A 20,858-nucleotide genomic window follows, 5' to 3' on the forward strand; every position below is an offset into this window, starting at 1 on the left:
TTTTTATGTTATTCTTGTTAATGTTATAATGTAATATTTATTCTTTAAAATTATTATTGTTTTAGAGATTACTTCCAAGTCAAAAGGAAAAAAGTTTGTCACAAGAAAATAATAATAAATAATCAGGCCTTATAACATCGAAGACAAGTGAACAATCTAAACCTAAGATACAACTTTACTTAAATAAATAAACCAAAACTACAACGCCATTGTTTATTGAAATCATCAGGGTTTTTTGTTTAAAGCCAAAGAGACCTAATGGAAGGTTAAAATAGCTGCATGAAGACTAATATATTGTATTCTAGTAAATACTCATGATTAGTTAACTGTAAGCATTTTTCATGTCTACCATTATTTGTCCTGGATCACTGAGAGGGAGTTGATGTCTAAAATTCTTCAGTTATTTTTCCTATTCAGAGGGAAAAAAAGAAAAACAATTTTCAGAAGTGTAGTAAATGGATTACATCTGTAAACTACCAGTAATGATAAATTCATAGTCAATGTTTATGAGGAAATCTCCTGATATTCTGTCCACCTTTAGGTCTTCTCTTCAAATCTTAATGATTAATTCACCAACATGGGGAATTTGCATGCTTTGTTCAGTTGTGTGTACTGTTGTGTGTTTGTGTACTCTGCCTTCATGCACGCCTTTGTGGTGATGTCACCCACCGTCCTGAGCCAATCAGCTGACAATGACTCACAGTCACATGAAGTCAGTAAAACCAGTTCAATGACCACTGAGGAAAAAACCGTGAAGTCATGGAAGGTGGTTCCCTGAGAAACCACATCAACCCTGAAGACCTGAGAGAGGCTCACCTCTGCAGGACTGCAGCCTGGAACCTTAGTGACCTGGAACCCAAAACCTTCCGTTTATCTGAAGCTCCCACAGTTTCACAGATGAAGAGTGTGACGATCAAAGAGTCTGACTTTCACCTGTTTCTTATCTTAAGAAGAGTCTGACTTCCTGTTTCTTTGTTAGGGTGGGTGTGATCTCGTCTTTGTTCTGTCTAGATCACTGTTGACATTCAATGCAGACACTTCAGAGCTTTTCTCCAAAGCTGTAACCAGTCCACCAAATCTCTGCTTGTATCAGTTCTCATCCTCAGTCTGATGCCTGTTGTTGATGATGACACACAAGGAGGTAACACTGACAGTGCTGCAGCTACACCAGACAGAACGGTCTGTTGTGATTAACTAAGATATATTGTGACATTTCATCTCAATAAAGGAGATTTCCACAGCTAATCACACAGGAAGACCCACCATCCAATCAGAGGAACACGCAGATACAAAAGCACCAATCGCAGCATTTGTTGACAATAGACAGCAGGAAGACATTAACCGTCTTTTCTGAGCTCCTCTTTTTGGTCTCCATCTCTGCACCTCCTCTCTGCTCCTCTTTTACATCTGCCCCCAGCTTCCCCTGTCTCTGCTCTTTCAATTCACTCTTATCTGTTGCTGCAAATCCTCATTTCTGCTTGATTGTTGAACTTCTGTGAAAAAGTCTGTTCAGCGAGCTGTGAATCTGTGCAAATAATGAAATCCTCTCACCTTTGTGTGAACTGAAAGTCCGTGTTACTGTCTCCGGCTGGGATACAGTTCTAATATATTCTTTAACTCTGGATAGAAAATCCCCACCAGACCTGAGCAGAGTTTTTCTCTATCTGCTCCTGTATGGTTTATTATTGGCAGTGACATTTTGGAGCTGGGATTGTGATTTCTTGCTCTTGATGAGCCGGAACAACAACCTTCTTTCTTAGTTCTGATGAAATCAGGCTTATACCAACAACAGACAATCTATTTGAATCGATTGAAATTTATTTTATCCACAAAGGTCTATTTTATCCACAAATATTTAATATTTAACAGTTTCTGTACATATTGTTCATTTTTTGTTAAGAGTTGTAAATACAGTATTTCTATTTCCATTCTATTTTTTATTTTTATTTTATGCAACTCCTTCACTCCAAGGCTGCTGCAATTTCATTGTATCCCCATGTACAATGACAATAAACGATTCTGATCTGATTCTGATTAAATCAAACTGTGCTGATAAAGATAAATAAATACATGGGGGGGGGGGGGTCACCAAATCCAATCAACGCGGGAGCACAGCTTGGCTCACCTTGAGTTTATCTTTATTTTATAGTACAGACCTTTGACTCAAAATGAATGGGGGAAAAATAATAAATTGTGGCTCTAAAATGAGCATTTTTGACCATATTTGACTGAACAGACGAGTCCGGACTGCAGCCACGGATTGACCTCAGGGTTAAAATGAAAGAAGGAAAGAAATTCACTGGATTCTGGCAAAAAAAGGTTCATTTCAATACCGAGCATTTTTACTTGAAGCTCCAACACTAAAAACTCATGAAACGTCATTTCAGTTTTATCCACATCGCCAAAAAAAGTGACATCAGAAAAACATACAATACTCTCAATTCATACAATTAACATAATGTTTATACTTCATTAAATATTATGAAGTATATACCAATGCTTTGCTGGATAGCCTATATGCTGTTTCCTGTGGGAATAATTTCCTATAGAAAACATTTAAAATTGTTTTAGTTGATAGAATGAACTTGAAAATTAAAGCTTAATAGCTGAATAATCCAAAAGGCAGAAAAAGTCTCCTAATTTTACACTTGGAGATAAAAATTGTTTGACTTATCCACCCAAGATTCTGGTATATTTTAATTTTACAAAGATGCTTTTCTAACGGTCTGTAACCCTTGTGCTATCCTAGGCACTTTAACATTGGGAGTTGGGTCATCTAGACCCACTAGACAGTGCTCTGAACCTTTTTTCTTCAATGATTTGTGATCTTCACTGGTGTCCATGGATTACATGAAATCTTTCCACCTTTATCCACCTTAGTCATGGTAGGAATAACACGTCAATGTAAGGGTGGGGTCATCTAAGATAGCACAAAGGTTAAGCATAAAAAAAGTACATTTCAGGCTGAAATAAGTTGGTTTCTAACTGACTTATGGAAAGCTTTCGTGTTACAAAGTTGGTCTTTGAAGGGGCAAAAGTTACAATGAAAAGACCTTTGTAAAGGAAAGCAATCAGGCAAATCTGTAAGGGATTTCTTGAATAAGGATTATTTATGAAATATCCGTTTAACTGAAAGAAGCATCATGACTCCAGCATCTTTGGACAGTAGAATCAAAAGGTTTGAACATGTTTTCATGTTGACAGATTTCTCTGGAAGTGATTTCTAATGTCATGTAAAATGAAGACAGCCATGGATGACATTTTGAAAACTACATTTCCGTATAAATCAAGACACTGAATATGGACTTTTGCTGCTGAGTCAGATGGGGAGCTCTTCCACCTCATCTAGGTTCTCTCACAATCCTAGAAGAGGTGGAAGACGAAACAAGCTAAATGTTTACAGGACTGTAATATATCATTTTCTTTACTTTGCACTACAGCACACTATACCATAGAAGTCTAAACTACAGACACTTGTATGATTATGATAATACCGAGCAAATCAACTTGTGCTGAATAACCCTTGTTCTATCTTAGATGACCCCACCCCCTTCCATTTACGTGTTCTCCCTACCATGACTAAGGTGGATAAAGGTGGAAAGATTTCATGTAATCCATGGACACCAGTGAAGATCACAAATCATTGAAGAAAAAAGGTTCAGAGCACTGTCTAGTGGGTCTAGATGACCCAACTCCCAATGTTAAAGTGCCTAGGATAGCACAGGGGTTACCCTAAATTACACTTGTGCTGGTGTACTGTGAACTGACAGTAGCTCTCCCAACATTTTGCAGCACTCTTTGACCAGCCACAGCCGTGACTTTCCACTTGATCCACAAAAGTTTCCCTGATTTTATCAGCAATCTGTGGTTTGCTCCTTCTTCCCTGGTTTAGTCCCCTTCCTCCATCCCTCCTCACCCCTCTTCCACAAGGCTGACCTAAGTGTTGCAGTTTTGTAGATACAATAAACACCTCATGCTGATCCTGTAAGTTTACAGAATACATACGGTACTTGTAGAGTGGGAGTTCATGGGGTTCATCTGTGTGACGTGACGGAGAAGCTTATCGTTGCTTTGAACTAATTGTATATTGAGGTTCACTTTTAAAAAGTTATTGGATATTTTCATGGAAACACAAAATCATTTTTTAAATTAATGTACAAAATGACATGTTCAGCAGTTTTGTGTAGATACAACCAATCAAATGTAGAAACAATGACTATTCAGCCGGTACAAGTATACTTAATGTTGACAGACACGATAAAAACAAATGAACAATGATGAAAAGCAAGTCAAAAGTGATCATACTCATACTTAATTAACTGCTTTGTGTCCAAAAGCATTTGCTATTGGATGGAATAAACATGAAATGGCCACATGGTTGTGCCCAAATGACCAAATGTTGTGGAGGTTGCACTGACTGTTGTGCAAACTTTAATTAAAGTGATTGAAAAAAAAAGACATTATGGATAAAAATGGCTAAAAGATTTTTCCCTCCAGAATTGTCATGCGTTTGGTTGCATGTCTCTCACATTTACACCCTAAAGCAAACAGGAAATGCAGTTTTCCGTTTTAGGTGTTTCTCAAGCGGAGAAAAAGTCAAGAATGAAACAACACATTCATGTGTAGGTGGACGACAGAAGACGTTTAAGCTCATTTAACTTGTTTTAATTGGGTTTTACAAAAAGTCATCATCCTCTTTAAATAACTTCAATCTAACATTTCTGCAGCTTTGATCCTCTGGGGAACCACAGTGAATGTGAAGCTAACATTTCAGTAAAAGGTCAACAGTCGGTCATGGCGGTGGTAGGGCCATGGTTTGGGGCTGCTTTGCTGTTCGAAGACTGTTGCCATGGTAACTGATCATATGAATTCTGCCGTCTACCCAGAAGGATGCGGTCCTGGTGATCTCAGACTGGGTTCTGCAGAAGGATGAAGATCGGCAGCTGAGAGCTGAAGAAAAGCTGACAGAAGTCTTTGAAGTGACCGAGACTCTTTAAATTCAGGTTTCTGTTACATGACTTTAAAATGGTCATGCTGGTGACCGTTTTGATAACCGTCGCACAAAACTAAGGAGATTTTTTCCCCCCTGAATTAAAACAATTCTGCTTTTTTTATTTGTGCCGATTTCTTTGAACGGTTTGCAAGTGAAAACATGCGAACAAACGAGTCAAACAGGACAAACAATCTTTCAATCACTGTTCAACACCGCCGAGGCGGCTGTTGCCCCAAAGACAGCCGTTTGCTCACACGGCCGTGCTCGTTTAAAGCTTGAAGCTCTGTGCAGCGTCTGTCCTGTTTAAATGGGTGCAGAGTTCAGACGGGTCCACTTCAGCCAGACGTTTTATTCAAACTTAAACTAATCTGAGCTCAGCTCCATCACCTTCAAACAATCCATCACCAGGAGGAGTCTGGCTGAAAAAAGCAAAAGTCACTGTTGATGACATCACAGAGCGGACGCGGCGGTGTCCAGTAGCAGCTGGGTTCCCGCCGGCATCACGCTCAGACGTAGAGGGGGTGGTACTGTCGGGAGGTGAGTCTCTTCCTGCAGGTGGGGCAGGTGTGCGAGGAGGTCAGAGAGTCTCTTAGACACTGGCTGCAGAAGACGTGACCACACTTTGTGGAGACGACCAACCGGCCACTCCCGACAATCTGAGGAAGAAACAGCCAATCAGAGTGCAGCTTTCATGAGCATCATCATCATCACTGACCGCCTGACATCAGAATTCTGATAAGCTCCATCTTCTGTTCCCATGCAGAACTCTGCTCAGGCTAAAGGACCTCTGGAGGATCTAGAAATGTCTGACACTAAAACAGAAGCAGAACCTTCAGCCATCAGGCTCTGCTCAGCTGGAACTGGTTCTGGACTCGGGAGTCAGAAGGTTCTGAGAAACACTTTTATGAGCCAAGCTGCTGTTCTCACAGCATCAAGAGGAACAAAGTTAGGAAGAGAATAGATTGCTTTCACAGGTGGACAGCTGTCTGCATTTCTGCTGTTTTTCTAAACGTTACCTTTCCATGAGACAAAGGTTCTCTTTAGATGCCGAGTTTTTAGTTCTTTAAACGGGTTCTGGTTCAGACTTCAAAGGCAGGTTCGTTCATGCCTCTCACCCGTGCATTTCTCTTACCTCAGAGTACAGATCCAGACAGACCGGACAGCTGATCAGGCCTGGCGTCGACCTGAAACCCAACAAGAACCCAGTGACTTTTACTTCAAGAACCTGAGGAGCTTTGCTGCTTTCTGTCCTGGTTCTGCAGAACCATGAGCCCTACTCAAACTGATGTGAGTCCGTCTGTGTTCTCCACCCTCCTGTTTTGAGTTCACACTCCGCTCATCCCTTTCTAAATATCACCACAACATTTACTGTGACCTCTATGGATTCGGGGGAGCTTTGGTGTGCACGCTCCCCCGTCGAGCGTGCACACCGGGACGCTCCCAACTCCCCTGAACTAAACGCAGGCGCAGAGTTCGGTTCTTCACCTTGATGCATGTGCGGCCGCCGCGGTGGCGGCGCTGCTGAAAAGGGGCGTGTCCTCATCTTCATCACTGCTCAGGACGTAGCTCTCACCTGCAGGGACTGTGCTGCTCTGAGGATCTAACACAAACAGAAGGTCAGGTGACCCTCAGATGACCTGGTGACACACACTGAGGTCCAGGAGGACTTACCCTCATCCACCAGCTGGAGCGCAGAGACAAGAACAAGAGAAGAACATCAGCTTACAGCCCGTTTCCACAGCCCCCCCCAAAGTGAATGATGAATGACAGAGCGTGTTACCAGCACAGAGTCGTTGTTGTTGGTCAGGTCCACCACAGCAGCTTCTGCTCCCTCACAGGTAAGGTCCACCACCTCCTCCACACCTGCACACACCAGCCGTCGGTTACAAACACCTGAGGACAGCGAGGCCGTCAGAACCTCCAGGCAGCACTACAACCACCTGCTTTGATCCCTGAGGAGAAGCTGCTGCTGTGTTTGGGTCTAGAGGTCAGACTGAATCTTCCTCAAAAGAAAAGCTTCTGCTGGAAGCGTCTCCAGACCATGACACTTCCACTGCCGTGCTACAGGATGAAGACAGAGCCAGCTGAAGCTTACAGCAGACCCGTGCTCTCAGAGCAGAGGTTTAAAATGAGCCTAAACCCCATTTCCAAGTGAATCCTGGGGAAAAAAAAGGCTCCCGGAGGCTGACACACTGACCGTCGTCCGTGTTGTCCATCACGTCGATGGTCTCGGCAGGGGGAGCGGAGTCTGCACCGGTATGAGTCCCCCGGTTGACCGCTCTCCTGGATTGAGCAACTCTGCTGGTCTTGATGCTGGGCCTGGAGACCCGAGGACTTTCGGTGGGCCTTCTCTTCCTCTGGGCCTGAAAACACATGAACACGCAGGGCCTCAACCACCTCAGGTGAGCTCAAAGGCTGACCTGACACCTGGGAGTCAGGTTCACAACAGTCACAGTGAGCATCACTGAAGCAAGGAAAGCTGCTGCCAGTTTTCAGTGTGGTCAGAATGAAGCTCCACCCACTGCTCCACAGAAGCTTTAGGTGGAAACTGCTGACTGCAGCTCAGAGCAGCTTCCACAGAAACTGCTTTTTTCCAGATGATGATGGAGGAAAGCAGACGTTCCTTTATCATTACAGGGCGTGATGAAGAGAGGCATGCAGACGTACAGAGCTACTCATGTCCGTCCAGGAGCTGCGGGCGGCCGGGCCTTCGGAAGCTGCGGGGGGCCGGGCCTTCGGGAGCTGCAGGGACCCAGAGGAAGGGTTAAGGTTAGGATTAAACCCCCAAATGGTTCCTGAGCACTGCTGTTTCTGCAACTCGCCGCTCCTCCAGAGGATGGATCAAAAGAAGGTATCTATTTTTATAAATAGATTACTAAAACTGTCCCATTTCAAACTGTCGCGACTGCTTTTCAAACGTCGGGAGAGTTTCTTCTGTTGTCATCTGTGAGGGACTAGAAATGTTTGGTCAGACAAGGAGGATTAGGGGTGGATTATGTCAGACTTTTGTATGATAGAAAGATATACAAAGAGAATGTCAGGCATGGCCCATTGAAACATTTTGTTAAAATGCATTAATCTCCATTGGTTTAAAACATGTACTCTACAATCACAGAAGAAAGACGTTTGATCTTCCACCGCGCCACGAAAAAAGCTCCATCCAGCACCAGCAGTGTTTCCCTGTCCTCAGCTTCTGTTTTGTGCCTACACGCTTTCCGTAGCAGGTACAATTGGTCATTTGTCCTCAGTTATATGATTTATTCATCTGCTTTTTATATCAAAAAACTATTTCATAACGTCTCATTCGAACAAGCTAACAAGAACACACGTGCAGAGTGATTGGAGCAGTTATTCAACCACCGCTGGCTGCAGTTAGAACTGACGTACAGAGTCACGTGAGGAGCCGGTTTCCAAAGTAAACCATTTCTGTCACAACACCAGCATTTCGGTGATCTCTTTCTCGACTCTTACCGTTTGATGTTGCTGTCGTTTGCTGCTTGGCGCCTTTTCGGCCTCTTATTTTACTCCAAAAGTGTTATCCGAAGAACTGAGTCTGGTAGAGGCTATACACGCTGTCTGGACCGAGTCAGAACCGAACTCAGGACCACTGACACCATCTGGGAGAACAGTGGAGTGTGGGCCTCTATCTACTTCCGGTCTGCGGGCTCTTCTTCTGCAGCTGCGTCTGATCTGAAAGCTGCAGCGCCACCGTGTGGACAGGTCACCTTGTGTTTACCAAAATAAAACACTCAAAGGAAAATGGTGTTTTGAGTTTTTGACATATTTTTGCGGCATTTTTTTTCATCATGGGGCAAATGAACATATATAAAAAAAACTAAGAATAAAAAAGCATTTCTAGGCATTTTTTTTCCAAATCGTGGTGAATCAAGAGCAGATTTTATCCTTAGTTTTAGAAATGTAAATTTAAAAAAAAAAAAAATAATTAAAGATATCTTTTTAATTTAGCATTTACAAAACGTCTTTTACTTTTTTATTTGGCCTTTGAGTATTTTTTGATTTATCACTTATACATTTTTACCCTATTATTCTAGACGGTACCTTCTCAAACCATCAGCCGTACCGGTTTGACCATTTTATAATCATCTTCTGATGTTTTTAGTCTTTGATGTGTCATGATTTTTTTCTTTCATCCTATGATTGTGTCTTTTATGTTTAGTACCTTGGATTCTACCCTTGCTCCTTGATAGTTAGGTGCTCTGTAAATACATTAATGGAAAAATATATTTTTGTTTTGTATTTTGTTTTTAATAGCTTTTCCCCCTCTGTCAGTTTATCATATATAAACTAAACTCTGCTGAGATCCTGTTTCTGTCCTTTCCTGGTTCCTGTCTGAGCTCAGCGTGAACGTTGAAGACGTGTCTCGTTAACATCCTGCTGTGCATGCGTAGAAGGACCAAAAATCATGTCTTAGTCACTGCAAAACACTGAAGAAACTCGCTTCAGCTGTGTTCACACAGCAGGGACCCTAGTGGGCAGAGGACCAGAGTCTGAAAAAAAAGAACTTAGTTACATCAGAACAAAGAGTTTGGTTAGACTGTCTCATCTCTATCTCAGAACCTGCAGCTGCACCAATGTAAACGTCTGTGGAGCCATCAAGGGTCTACAACATGTGTCAAACTCAAGGCCCACCATGTCATTTTCTGTGGCCCGCCAGAGCATAAAAGCTTTTAATTTCTTAAAATAAAAGTTGGTGTGTATTTATTCATATCTAGGGGGAATCTGACTTGAAATATCAGATTGGGGAACTAAACATTAGGACTTAAACACTGTCTATATAACCTAACCTGACAGAATCAATTGTTAAAGGATTTATGCTAGAATAACAAGCAAACATATGTTTTCTATGCAACTGGAATTGTCACTTTAAAAACTTATAATAAATAAATATATTTAACATTAAGGAGTAGTTACATTAATTTTTCATTACATTTAGTTACATGTATAAGTTATATCTGGCCCTTTGAGGACAACCGCTATGCTGATGTGGCCCTCAGTGTAAATGAGTTTGACCCCCCTGGTTTACAGGGACTTGAATGTTTCAGGAACCAGGCAGCTCTTTCCAGTTAAGACTTTATTCATGAATCAACAACACTTCACACACATCAATTCATGAGCAACAACTCGACCGATTCCTAGGGTGATCAGTGTCTGTGACACATCACACCAGATTTCTGTTTGACCTTAAACATTACGGTAAAAACCAGGACATAAGCTCCATCTTCAGACGGCTGAGGTGGGGTGCAGCTCTGTCTGTAGTGGCTTCCTGTCAGAGGAGTCTGCATGTCACAGTGGTCCTCAGTCTCTGCTCACACCGACAGCAGATGGAACTTATCCACCGGCTGCTTCTCACCGTCTTCATGCTCGTTCTGCTCAGACTCTCAGAGCTAAAAACATCTCAACTAACATGCAGAATGGATGCTGCCGGGCCACAGTCCTGATCCAGAAAGGGTTCTGTGCGCTCAGACTCAGACGTGAGGACCTGGGTCTGACCATCAGCCTGTGAAGGCTGAAGTCAGCTGCAGGAGCCAGGCGTTCCCCGGGATCCTGACCGAGGGGTGAAAGCAGCAGACTTTGAACGCACCACTGCTGGTTTCAATGAGCTGAAGGAGAAGTCAGGAACTTTCTCACTCTGAGGACCACAGAGGAGAGAAGTCCAGCTTTCCGGGTCCGTGTGGAAAAAGGAGGAATTCCAGATGTTATTGGTGCGTGTGATGAGAAGTGATGTCATACTGAAGGACAGCTTCAGAAAAAACATCAGCTCAGAGGATCAGGAGACAGGAAGTGCAGCAGCATCATATCCTGTTTGTGCCCCTCCCCCACCCAAACATGAAAGTCTACACTGAGAAGCAGTGGGCCCGACCAGTGCATTGTGGGTACTGCAGCGCGCGGTGAGCTGGTGCAGAAGAAGAGTCTTTGTGGCGAGGAGAACATCAGGAGAGACCCCTCAGTGTCTGCTTTAGGGCCAGACCTTCATGAACGCCACAGACCGAATGTCCTCCTGAACCAGGACACCTGAATGCCGCACGGCTGTGGACACACAGGAGAGAGGTCAGTGGGTCAGCGTGGTCCGGTGTTCAGGGTCAGACTGAGGTCTCAGCTGAAAGTTACTGAATGGCAGCGTCTGCAATTACTCTGTCACATTTTAAGTTACGAGGTAATCTGACTACTACTGACTGCCGTTTGTGGATACTGCTAACGCGGTACGTCACTGTAGATGGATTGAGCAGGTTAACAACAGGATGAACGACTATGATTGGCTACTGCGGTGTCACAGGAGCCAATCAGAGCCCACATGGGGCGATGGAGGTCACGGTGATGTAATTTCCCCTCCAGAACGGCGTCTATTGCTGGCGCCGCCTGTGTCAGAGAAGGGAAGTGACATCACCATAACCTTTGTCACCCGATGTCAATCATGTCCCCACTAGCCAATGAGCTCAAAGCCCCACCCCCATAAAAAATTCTTAACTGTAACTGTAAACAGAGGATTGAAAGCAAATAAGAGAAACAAAAAAAAAAAAATCAAAAGCTGAAAATACAAAACACCAGTAACTTACAGTAATTTAGTAACAATTTGAAGATTATAGGTTTTTAATTAAATTTACTGTTTTCATTTTTCAAGTTTACAATGTCTATTTTCGTGGGCGAGACTGTTTTCCATTTTCTTCTATCTAAACTGGTTTTTCCATTCACTTAAGCTGATCCTGACTTAACCCCAAAGAGGTTTTAGGTCTCAGCCAATCACAGGGCTGTATGACTGAAGCTCCTCCTCCTCTGCTTAAAAAAGGAGGGTGAAGCGAACCCTGGTTCCAGGAGCATGTGAATCTTGTAGTGTGAAACTTCAGAGAAGGAGTGAGACGGCATTCCTCTGAAACGACCAAAGGCGGCGGCGGCGCCCTCACAGGTGCAGACACCTGCTGCAGGTCCATGACGGTTAGCGTGTGTCAACAACAACAAGCAGGCGTTGTCACGACGATCCAGTGTTTCTACAGTCCCACCCCGAGTGAACCTCCTGATCTCACCGTAAGACTGTCCTGTTGAAGACACATTTTTGTGTGTAACGCTGTATACATTTTCTGGTTGGAGGTTTAAAAAGGATTAAAAATAATAATTCCTGTCTATTATGAGCTTCTTTTCAAAGAAGTCATAATTTTTGGCCTATCGCTACACAACAAAGTAAATAGTTTATGTATCAATACTGTGTTATGTTTAGCCATGTTTTTATACACAAAAAAACAGATTACAGAATTGTCACCCCCCCCAACATGACCTTCTTTAGTAACAAAGTCAATTTATACTTAAAATCCATAAGATTAACCCTTGTGCTATCGTATGACCCCACCCTTACATTGACGTGTTCTTCCTACCATGACAAAGGTGGATAAAGGTGGAAAGATTTCATGTAATCCATGGACACCAGTGAAGATCACAAATCATTGAAGAAAAAAGGCTCAGAGCTCTGTCTAGTGGGTCTAGATGACCCAACTCCCAATGTTAAAGTGCCTAGGATAGCACAAATGTTCATCAATTCACCAAAAGCCATAACAGTTCATGATAATCCAAATACCTGAGACCGTTATTTCAATGTTGCACCCCCCCTGCATTTGTACCACTATCAAACTCTGTAATTGTGGTTTCCTTTTTCGTTAAGATTACGTGTATGTTCATGTACAAGTGTGCTTCTAGCTATGTACTCTACTTTTTTTGCTTCCTTTTAAATTGCGGTATTCCTTCCACTTGTATCCGCCATATTTTGTGATGTTATGTAAGTGTTCTGGTGTTGTTTTGTGATGTGTTCAGTAAATTCATTCATGCACAAAGAAGAGCGTGAGTGTCACCTGTGGGTGTAGCTCTAAGTGGTGGAGAAGCCGGTGTGCTCGGCCTGGTTCATCTTCAGGTGGGTGTCCAGGATCTGGAACATCTCCTGGATGTTGGGCACATAGCCGGACTGCAGCTTGGACCACACGGGAATGTCTGAGGGACACAAACAGTTCCAGGAGGAGAGTTCCTGCACGACCGAGCTTAACGGGACGAATCCGTTAACGTTCTTTCACGGACGCCCCTGAAGGTAGCAGCTGCTCCCTTCAGGGGCGTCACAGCGTCTTCTTCTTCATCACCTTCTGACTGTGAATTTTCTTCACTCGTGAATGGCTGCTCTTTGTAAACTCCTTGTTCCTGAAGCTTCAGTCCTGACCAAGATTACCTGGATCTATCTCCAACCAATCACAAGCTAGAGCCATGACTCCTGCCTCAAGCTTTGGGCCAATCACAACTCACCGTTCAGAGACACCTCAAAGGCTCCAGTGGACAGGAAGTGGGTCTCCATCATGTTACAGAGGAAGAAGACCATCAGGCAGGAGAAGATCTGGGGAGGTTACAGACAGTTAGCTGTGGCGCCAACGGCTGCAGTGCCAACACAGCTGCGGTTCCACACCTTGTTGTCCTGACTCCAGGTCCAGACGCTGGGGGTGTCCAGTCCAATGTGACCAAACGGGTTTAGACCAGTGACGATGAGGAGGATGGAGAGCAGCTTCAGGTAGGAAACCAGGTTTCCAAGAACCCTGAGGAGGCGAGAGGACGACACTGATCAGAACCCTCTCTGGACACATCACTAACAGCTGACAGACGCTGTTCACGGCTCCTTGTTACGCCCCTCTTCAGGGAGGAGGGAGAAAATAGGTAACGAAAAGAAAATATAATAACCAGGCGGGGTTAAAGTCGGCCACACAGCCGTTTAATTGCGTGACACATAAAAATGAAAGGAAACTAACCAAAAAAAACACCAAAGGTGAGATAAATTATGGACACTACCAAGCAGACACTACCAGGGGTCGTAACACCCCTCCCCTTAAGGGACCGCTGTTGCTGTGAGGCCAGAGCGCCAACCACCGAGCAAACAATCGCAGATGTTGAAGCAGATTCTGGACACCAAAAAGGACATTTAGTAGCCTTATCAAAAAGAGTTTTGTGTTGACGATGAAGAACCAAGTCATCCATGTAGACGCAAAGATTTTTCTCGACTGCTTCCTGGGGGTTACCCGACTTTTCTTCTCCGTCTGATTTACATAAAACGTTTATGGAGTCCTTTCCCCTTGCAAACACCCTGATCAAGGCCTCTCACCTGTTGATGGGGGTGGGGGGGTAGTTGTCTCCCTGGATACGGACACCCGGGTACACCTGGCTGATGGCCTGGGAGTACTCCTGGAAGACTTTGCTGTAGCCTCAGGAGATGCTGCAGACACAGAGGAGCAGAGGAGCAGAGGAGCCTGCTGAACTGGGAAAAGACGCTCCGCCTTCAAATTTGGGGAAAAACCCCTCACCCGCCCCACCACCCTTCCCTTGTGCCCATGGAAACCCAGTTTTTCAGGGAGAAACGCATCATGTGTTTTTGAGCTGAAATTTCAATTTAAACATGAGAGGCGTTCAAGGAACCCTGAAAAATTCCACTTCAAGAATCAAGTAATGTTCACAACATGAGGTTCCTTTTAAACTAGTCCTCAGAATTAATCTACAATCAATGTGGTCGAATATTTTTTTTTCTTAATAAAAAATGTAAAATGTAAATCCACTCACCAGTACCGGAACCTCAGCACGGGCCCGGTGTACGCGGAGGCCCTGGCGTGTTCTCCGGGTCCCGTGTCCGGTAAGGGGCTTGGACCGTCGGCCGGCTGCTGCTTGGACCTCCCGACGTAAACATCCCGCAGCGTGAGTGCGGTGAAGAGCAACAGAACCGCCAGCAGGCCCGAAGGCCCGAATTCCGACATGACTGCTTGAGGAAGGATCGGTCTGCGCAGTCTCAGATCACCCGGCGACGATCGCAGCTGCGCACCTTCACAATAAGACAATCAGAATGCACGGTAGAAATGACGGGGCGCAACAAGGAAGGGTTCAACATCATATCATAACTCATACACGTAACGGCTCACCTGCTGACAGATGCTCACGCGTGTACGTCTTTATGAGCATCTGTTGAGCGTACACACCGGCCCATGCAGGAGTCAGAGCTTTTATTGTGAAGGTTGACTTGGAGATGTTCCGGGTGGTGTGTGTCGCTTCATGATCTGCAGTTATCCGCTGGCTTTCCTGAGGTTTTGACATTTATCCTGAACGCGGACACACGTTTTCGTCCTTTTAGTAATGATTGGTGTTTGGAGACATCACTCTGAGCGCTGTCGCTGACCAGCATGCTCCGGGTGGGGGCGCTGCTGCGGGCCGCGCCGGGACTCCGCCGGACGGAGCTCCTCCGCGGCAGGTCGTCCTGCTGTCCTCGCCTGCTCTGCTGCGCCCCCGTGCCTGTGGCCGCCTCCAGGGGCCTGTCAGGGACTGACAGGAGCCCCGGCGAGGCCCCGGCCCCGGCCCCGGGGTGGTACGGCAGCCTGTCGGACTCGGCGCCCGTCCACCTGTGCGAGGACCTGCTGGTGAGCGTGCAGCAGCTGAGCGGGCTGCCGTGGTGGATGAGCATCATGGCGGCGACGCTGACCGTCAGAACCGCCGTCACTCTGCCTCTGGCTGCGTACCAGCTGCTCATCGTCTGCAAGGTGAGGCGGACCCCGCTGGACCCGGGGTCTGGTTCAGCAGACAGCGGCCTAAGACTTTAAACTTAAACTTTACTGTTTAAAGTCCCACTGCGATCCTCCTTTAATCTCATTTAAAAGCGTTCCCAGAGGCCTCTTACTGTTTTTCCACATTTGTTTACACACATTTTCTGAAAGTATGCCTTCATATTTATCGGAACTCTACACACAAATAAATAAATAAAAAACACACACAATGGGCAAAAATGGGCAATTTCCTGCGAAACGAAAATTTGCATTCAAAACAATGTTATTTCCTCTCAAAAATGGAATTGTGTTTTTAAAAGAGACACACACGAACCATCATATGAATAGACATTTATAAGCACCAGCTGAACACTGATGTGATCAATGGAAAACACTCATTCTCCATTCATCATAACAACATTTCCACAGTCTTCTCTGTTCCTCAGCTGCTGAGGAGAGCTGAAGGTTTCCATGGCGACACAGATTCAGTCGCTGCAGTGGGCTTCAGTCAGAAGTCTCCACATGACGTAAACAGGTTTTGTGTTTTGGTTAAAAGCGATATATTCGTACCTAAAAAACCAGTTTGAAAATAGATCAAAACATAGTTAGAGTGGGACTTTAAAGATGCACAATTCAAGACCGTAGCAGATCGTTTCCTCTGTCCCTGCAGACTGCATAAATGCACAGACACCTTTGCCCTGAGAAACCATGGTAACCATTGCAGGTGGAGGCGCTGCAGGCGGAGATCTCTGAGCTGGCTAAGAGGCTTCGCTATGAGGTGTTGGTGCGAGCCAAAGAGAGAGGCTGGACTGAAAAACAAAGCCGGTGAGGAAAAAGAAGTTTTTATTCCATTAAATAAATGAATCCCCATCAGACATTACTGGCGCCTGGTTCTAGGTAATTGTTCTAGGTTTTAGGCAACTGTAACAATAACTCCGCTTTAAAAGAGTCTGAAAATGTTCCTTCTTTAGAAGTTCAGGTCCAGAAGGAACTGGAATTCTGAAACGTTCAAGGAGGTTTTACATTTTCTACTGGTTCTAAAGAATCAATCAGTCTTTATTTATATAGCGCTTTAAAATCTGCCAGACATCCAAAGTGCTGCACAAGTATAAATACACTAAAACCATAGGTGAAATTCAAAGAAGCACAGTAAAATGATAACAATAAAATCATCAATAAAGTAATGTAATGTAAAAAGATGAGTTTTTAGCAGAGATTTAAAATCATTTAAGCATCTGGCAGATCTCACTGACAGGGGAAGACGATTCCAGAGTTTAGGAGCAGCCACTGAAAGCGCTCAATCCCCCTTGGTCACAAGTCGAGTCCTTGGAACCACTAAGAGCATCTGGTCTACAGATCACAGAGCTCTACGAGAACGATGGCTCTGCAGGAGCTCAGAAAGATGAGGAGGTGCCAGACCCAGACCATGTAAACATTTGAAAACCAAGAGGAAGATTGTAAAATCAATTCTAAAAGAAGCAGGCAGCCAGTGCAGAGAGCGCAGTATTGGTGTGACGTGATCACGCCGTCTAGTCCCCGTTAGAAGTCGGGCAGCTGAATTCTGGACCAGCTGAAGACGGCGGAGGAGAGACTGGTCCATCCCGGAATAAAGGGAGTTACAGTAGTCCAGTCTGGAAAAGATGAATGCATGAACAACCCTTTCCAGGGTGTCATGGGGGAGATCAAGTGAGGAGCTTATCTTGAAGGACAGACGCTTCATGTCCTAAAAGCCTTTAAAGTCATCTATTGATCTACTTTCAAAGCTTTCTCAGTGGTCTTTTAAATGTGAGTATTTTTTTTACCATATCTGTGTCATCTGCTAGGACATAGTTTCTGGAGAGCGGCAGTATTTCATTACAAACTTTCCTCATAGTTGTGAGGGGGGACTGTTGTGCGGAGTAAGCCCGCCCCCATTTTCCATCATCCATCTGTTTACATTCTCTACTGCTTGCTTACAGTCCGTAGAAATCATCATTTTTTTCATCTGCTCATTGATTCACAACAGTTTGAATACATAAACACTCAGAAATGCAATTTTGAGCTTAATTTTCTTTATATATGTCCTGCACCAGGAAAGGCCTCTAGAACATGCTAAAAACACCATTTTCATCAGAGTGGGTCTTGAAAGATCCGTGAGATCATCTGAGTCTGGTCCTGAAGAGTGTTCTGGATCTGCAGCAGTTCGGTTCTGGGAGAGTCTTTGTTCTGTGTTCAGGTTCCAGTTTAAGAAGAATCTGCGCCGCATCGTCTCTCAGCTCTACATCAGGGACAACTGTCATCCCTTCAAAGCCAGCCTGCTGGTCTGGGTTCAGTTGCCCCTCTGGATCAGTCTTTCTCTGGCGCTCCGGAACCTGAGCTTGAATCAGTCGGGTGAGTTCAAGTCTGCCGGGTCAGGCTGCCTCGTCCCGGAATGGACCCTCATAGTCGACCGATGTTGTGTGCAGCCCTGCAGGAGGAGCTGGCAGCAGGGGGCGCTCTGTGGTTCTCTGACCTCACGGTACCGGACTCCACCTGGATCCTGCCCGTTTGTCTGGGTCTCACCAACCTGCTCATTGTGGAAGTGAGTCTGTGCGCTCACGGCGATCCCCTGACCTGTAGTGATGTCACACTGAGCATGCTCCGTGTCTGCAGGTGTTTTCCCTGCAGAGAGTGGGCGTGTCTGGCGTGCAGCGGCTGGTGCTGAATGGCATCAGAGGGTTCTGTGTGCTGATGATCCCCATCGCCGCTGTGGTTCCCTCTGTGAGTCTCACACACACATGTGCTGTTGTTCAGGTGTGCATCCCTGCAGGTCTCTGGGGTTTCGAGCTGATTGGCTCGACATCTGCAGACTCCCCAGACCTGATCCAGAACAGGCTGGACATTATCTTTGCAAATGAAGATTGTTTCCTTTTTTTCTGTTTAGTTACTTTCTTGTCTGCTTTTACTTTGAAAGGTTCCTTTATGTTCTGCTCTGACGCCTCTGTTTCTCCCTCCTCCCCCCAAGTCCATGGCTCTGTACTGGTTTACCTCCAGCCTGGTGGGCTTCAGCCACAACCTCATCCTTCGCTCTCCTGCTGTCCACAAAATCCTTCGGCTTCCAACTCGGCGCTCAGAGACTCCATACAGAGACCTGCTGTCTGCCTTCATCTCCAAGTATGGCAAATGACGGCCTGAGTGTCTGCAGAGAGCAGCTGCAGATGGAGCATCCCACCTGCAGCTGCTCTGGAACCTCTGTTCTGGACAGAAAGCTGCGAGTTCACGCTGAAACGCTTGTTTGTCTCAGGAATCACTTCTCTGTTCAAATCCCTATCCAGATGTGGTCTGAAGCAGACCTCCAACGTGCCAGACTCTCAGTTCTACAAGCTCTGAGAGATGAAGGATCATGGGAGAAAAGCTGCATGGTTCTGAAGCTGATCTGCCTGAACCAACCAATCAGAGGCTTTCATCATAATTAAACGTGGAAACTGAGGAAAAACTCTGATCGGGAAATGAAATAGAGTTCAAATTGTGGAGAAAGATAAGTTTGATGTGTTAACAGACATGTCTATAAACAAAAGTTTTGCTTTTTTGGTTTGTTTTTGACTAGAAATGTCTTTTTTGACTTGGTGTTTTGTTTTTGCTACACTGGTTTGGGTCAGGTCCTTTAACAGAAATGTTCCTCCTCTTTTGACAAAAACACCACAAACTGTGTTTTCAAAGAGATGAATCCACCAGCAAATCTGTTTTTTCTGAAGGAAGTACAGACTTTGTCTTTGCTCAGCTCAGAACGATTGTTGCACTTGGGGTAAAATTTGGAGTGGAAGTTGTCTTGAACCCATGTGTGCAGTTACAATAAAATCTAATCTAATATGTGTGACAGCCGTTTAACCCTTTGTGAAAACAGCAATATTATGCAATACCAGCACTACATTGTAAAATTTGACCTGTCATATCTGGATCAATGTGATGTCTTCATCAATAAGTTCATCTTGGTTATTTGATACTATTAATACTTATGGATTTGATAAATGATCTGCACCTGGACTGGTAAAGTCCAGGTGCAGAGGAGGTTAAGTCCATAACTCTGATTAACATTTATGAACCAGATTATGTAGAGAATAAGTAAAAAAGTTCAAAACAGGCTGGTCTAAGTCTTGGAGCGAGTTCTTTCTTTCCAGCTAGAACTTCTGCAAAGCCTTTGTGCCAAACATTTTCTTTTTCCTCCACCACAGTTGGACTGATCTCTGCAGGCGGTGATCTCAGCAGTGACTACTGAGGTTTTTTTTTTAGCTCCTTCAGGACGTGTTATTTCTGTCTGGAGATTGTACCTGGACAGAGGAGGCTGCATTTTCCTTTCCAGATGTTCCTGAATTTTTTTGTGTTGGTAGTTCTTCAGCCACCACACTCTGCTGTGTCTTTTCAGGAACAGCGGCTTCTTCTTCTCTTCATCCCCTTTAGCAGAATCACCAGCTGTTGCTGGTCTGCGGGAATTGGGTTTCATAAAACCTACAAGACGCAGTTTACTCTGTCTTTTCACTTCCACTTGTCCAAAGCTACAGTAGGGACAGGTTTCTGGACTGCAAATCAGGGTGAAACTCTTGCTGTTGGGTCATGCTGGGAGCCACAGATAACCCTTCTCTGTTGGGCCATTCTCTTGGTAACTCTTCCCACAAACCCCACTTCTACCATGTCTCATCAGTGTGTGTGAGTCTTTACTGCTGATCTGGCACATTAACACTGTCTCCTTCTTGTGGAACATGTCGTGTGTCTTTAGTGAGCTCTTCTGCAACAAAAGCTGCAGTTGAAGGGCTTTTCACCTGTGTGGATCCTCATGTTAGAGATTGTCGAACTGTCTGCTTTTGCTCTCCAGAAGGAGGAAGTCGGGGTCATCTAAATCCTTTATTGGGTAAAGAATTCCTGCAGATCTTGCAGGAATGAGGAGTCAAACCTGGTTTTCCATGTTTGTTGGCTTTCAGATACCGGGCTTTGGACATGCCGCCTGAGCTCTGTGCTCGTCTGTAAGCCTTCAGCACAGACTTTGCAGCTGAATGGCATCTGCACTCCAGCTTAGTGATGTTGTCAGGAGTCACATGTTAGTCAGATGACTTTACTTCATATGATCAATGTTCAGAACGTGCTGTGTTAACAAACCATGTGCTCTGTCTGCATTTGAGCTGAAGCTCTGGGAATCTTTCTCTTTAAAGGTTTGTGTTGTTGTACCTGCTGTGCTGAACTGGAGAGAGTCCTGATCAACATCTAAAAAATGCATGAGAGCTGCATGAGAGCTGTCAGATGTGGTTTCAAGGTGGAACTGCAGCAAAGATCAGCTTTCAGCTCCTTCTGGTTAC

General features: G+C 44.8%; 3 protein-coding genes across 5 annotated transcripts; 1 reads left to right on the top strand and 2 right to left on the bottom strand.

Annotated features, from left to right (window-relative positions):
* Positions 1 to 4,649: 4,649 nt before the first annotated feature.
* rnf4 (ring finger protein 4) lies at positions 4,650 to 8,708 on the bottom strand. 2 transcript variants are annotated; one of them, XM_004086490.5, is made up of 8 exons: positions 8,465 to 8,708; positions 7,661 to 7,735; positions 7,191 to 7,356; positions 6,774 to 6,856; positions 6,665 to 6,677; positions 6,479 to 6,593; positions 6,126 to 6,177; positions 4,650 to 5,649 (listed from the first exon to the last, which is right to left on the bottom strand). In XM_004086490.5, the coding sequence occupies exons 2-8, from the start codon at positions 7,670 to 7,672 to the stop codon at positions 5,500 to 5,502; spliced, it is 591 nt and encodes a 196-aa protein (XP_004086538.1). In that variant the 5' UTR covers positions 7,673 to 7,735; positions 8,465 to 8,708; the 3' UTR covers positions 4,650 to 5,499. The 2 variants fall into 2 exon arrangements, with proteins under 2 accessions (XP_004086538.1, XP_078810025.1); XM_078953899.1 differs by having other exon boundaries at positions 7,661 to 7,710; positions 8,465 to 8,596.
* Positions 8,709 to 10,070: 1,362 nt separating this feature from the next.
* Positions 10,071 to 15,109, bottom strand: LOC101172641 (selenoprotein T2-like). 2 transcript variants are annotated; one of them, XM_020701728.3, is made up of 7 exons: positions 14,938 to 15,109; positions 14,585 to 14,840; positions 14,133 to 14,243; positions 13,446 to 13,572; positions 13,289 to 13,376; positions 12,850 to 12,985; positions 10,071 to 11,041 (listed from the first exon to the last, which is right to left on the bottom strand). In XM_020701728.3, the coding sequence occupies exons 1-6, from the start codon at positions 15,107 to 15,109 to the stop codon at positions 12,864 to 12,866; spliced, it is 876 nt and encodes a 291-aa protein (XP_020557387.2). In that variant the 3' UTR covers positions 10,071 to 11,041; positions 12,850 to 12,863. The 2 variants fall into 2 exon arrangements, with proteins under 2 accessions (XP_020557387.2, XP_020557388.2); XM_020701729.3 differs by lacking the exon at positions 10,071 to 11,041 and adding an exon at positions 11,919 to 12,045.
* An 86-nt stretch (positions 15,110 to 15,195) lies between these two features.
* Positions 15,196 to 19,387, top strand: cox18 (cytochrome c oxidase assembly factor COX18). Its single transcript, XM_020701707.3, has 6 exons — positions 15,196 to 15,549; positions 16,277 to 16,377; positions 17,768 to 17,922; positions 17,997 to 18,112; positions 18,184 to 18,291; positions 18,536 to 19,387. The coding sequence occupies exons 1-6, from the start codon at positions 15,196 to 15,198 to the stop codon at positions 18,695 to 18,697; spliced, it is 996 nt and encodes a 331-aa protein (XP_020557366.2). The 3' UTR covers positions 18,698 to 19,387.
* The last annotated feature ends 1,471 nt before the right edge of the window (positions 19,388 to 20,858 follow it).

Source organism: Oryzias latipes, chromosome 10 (assembly GCF_053564925.1).
Source record: "Oryzias latipes strain Hd-rR chromosome 10, Olatipes_Hd-rR_3.1".
In the NCBI taxonomy this organism is placed as follows: Eukaryota; Metazoa; Chordata; class Actinopteri; order Beloniformes; family Adrianichthyidae; genus Oryzias; species Oryzias latipes.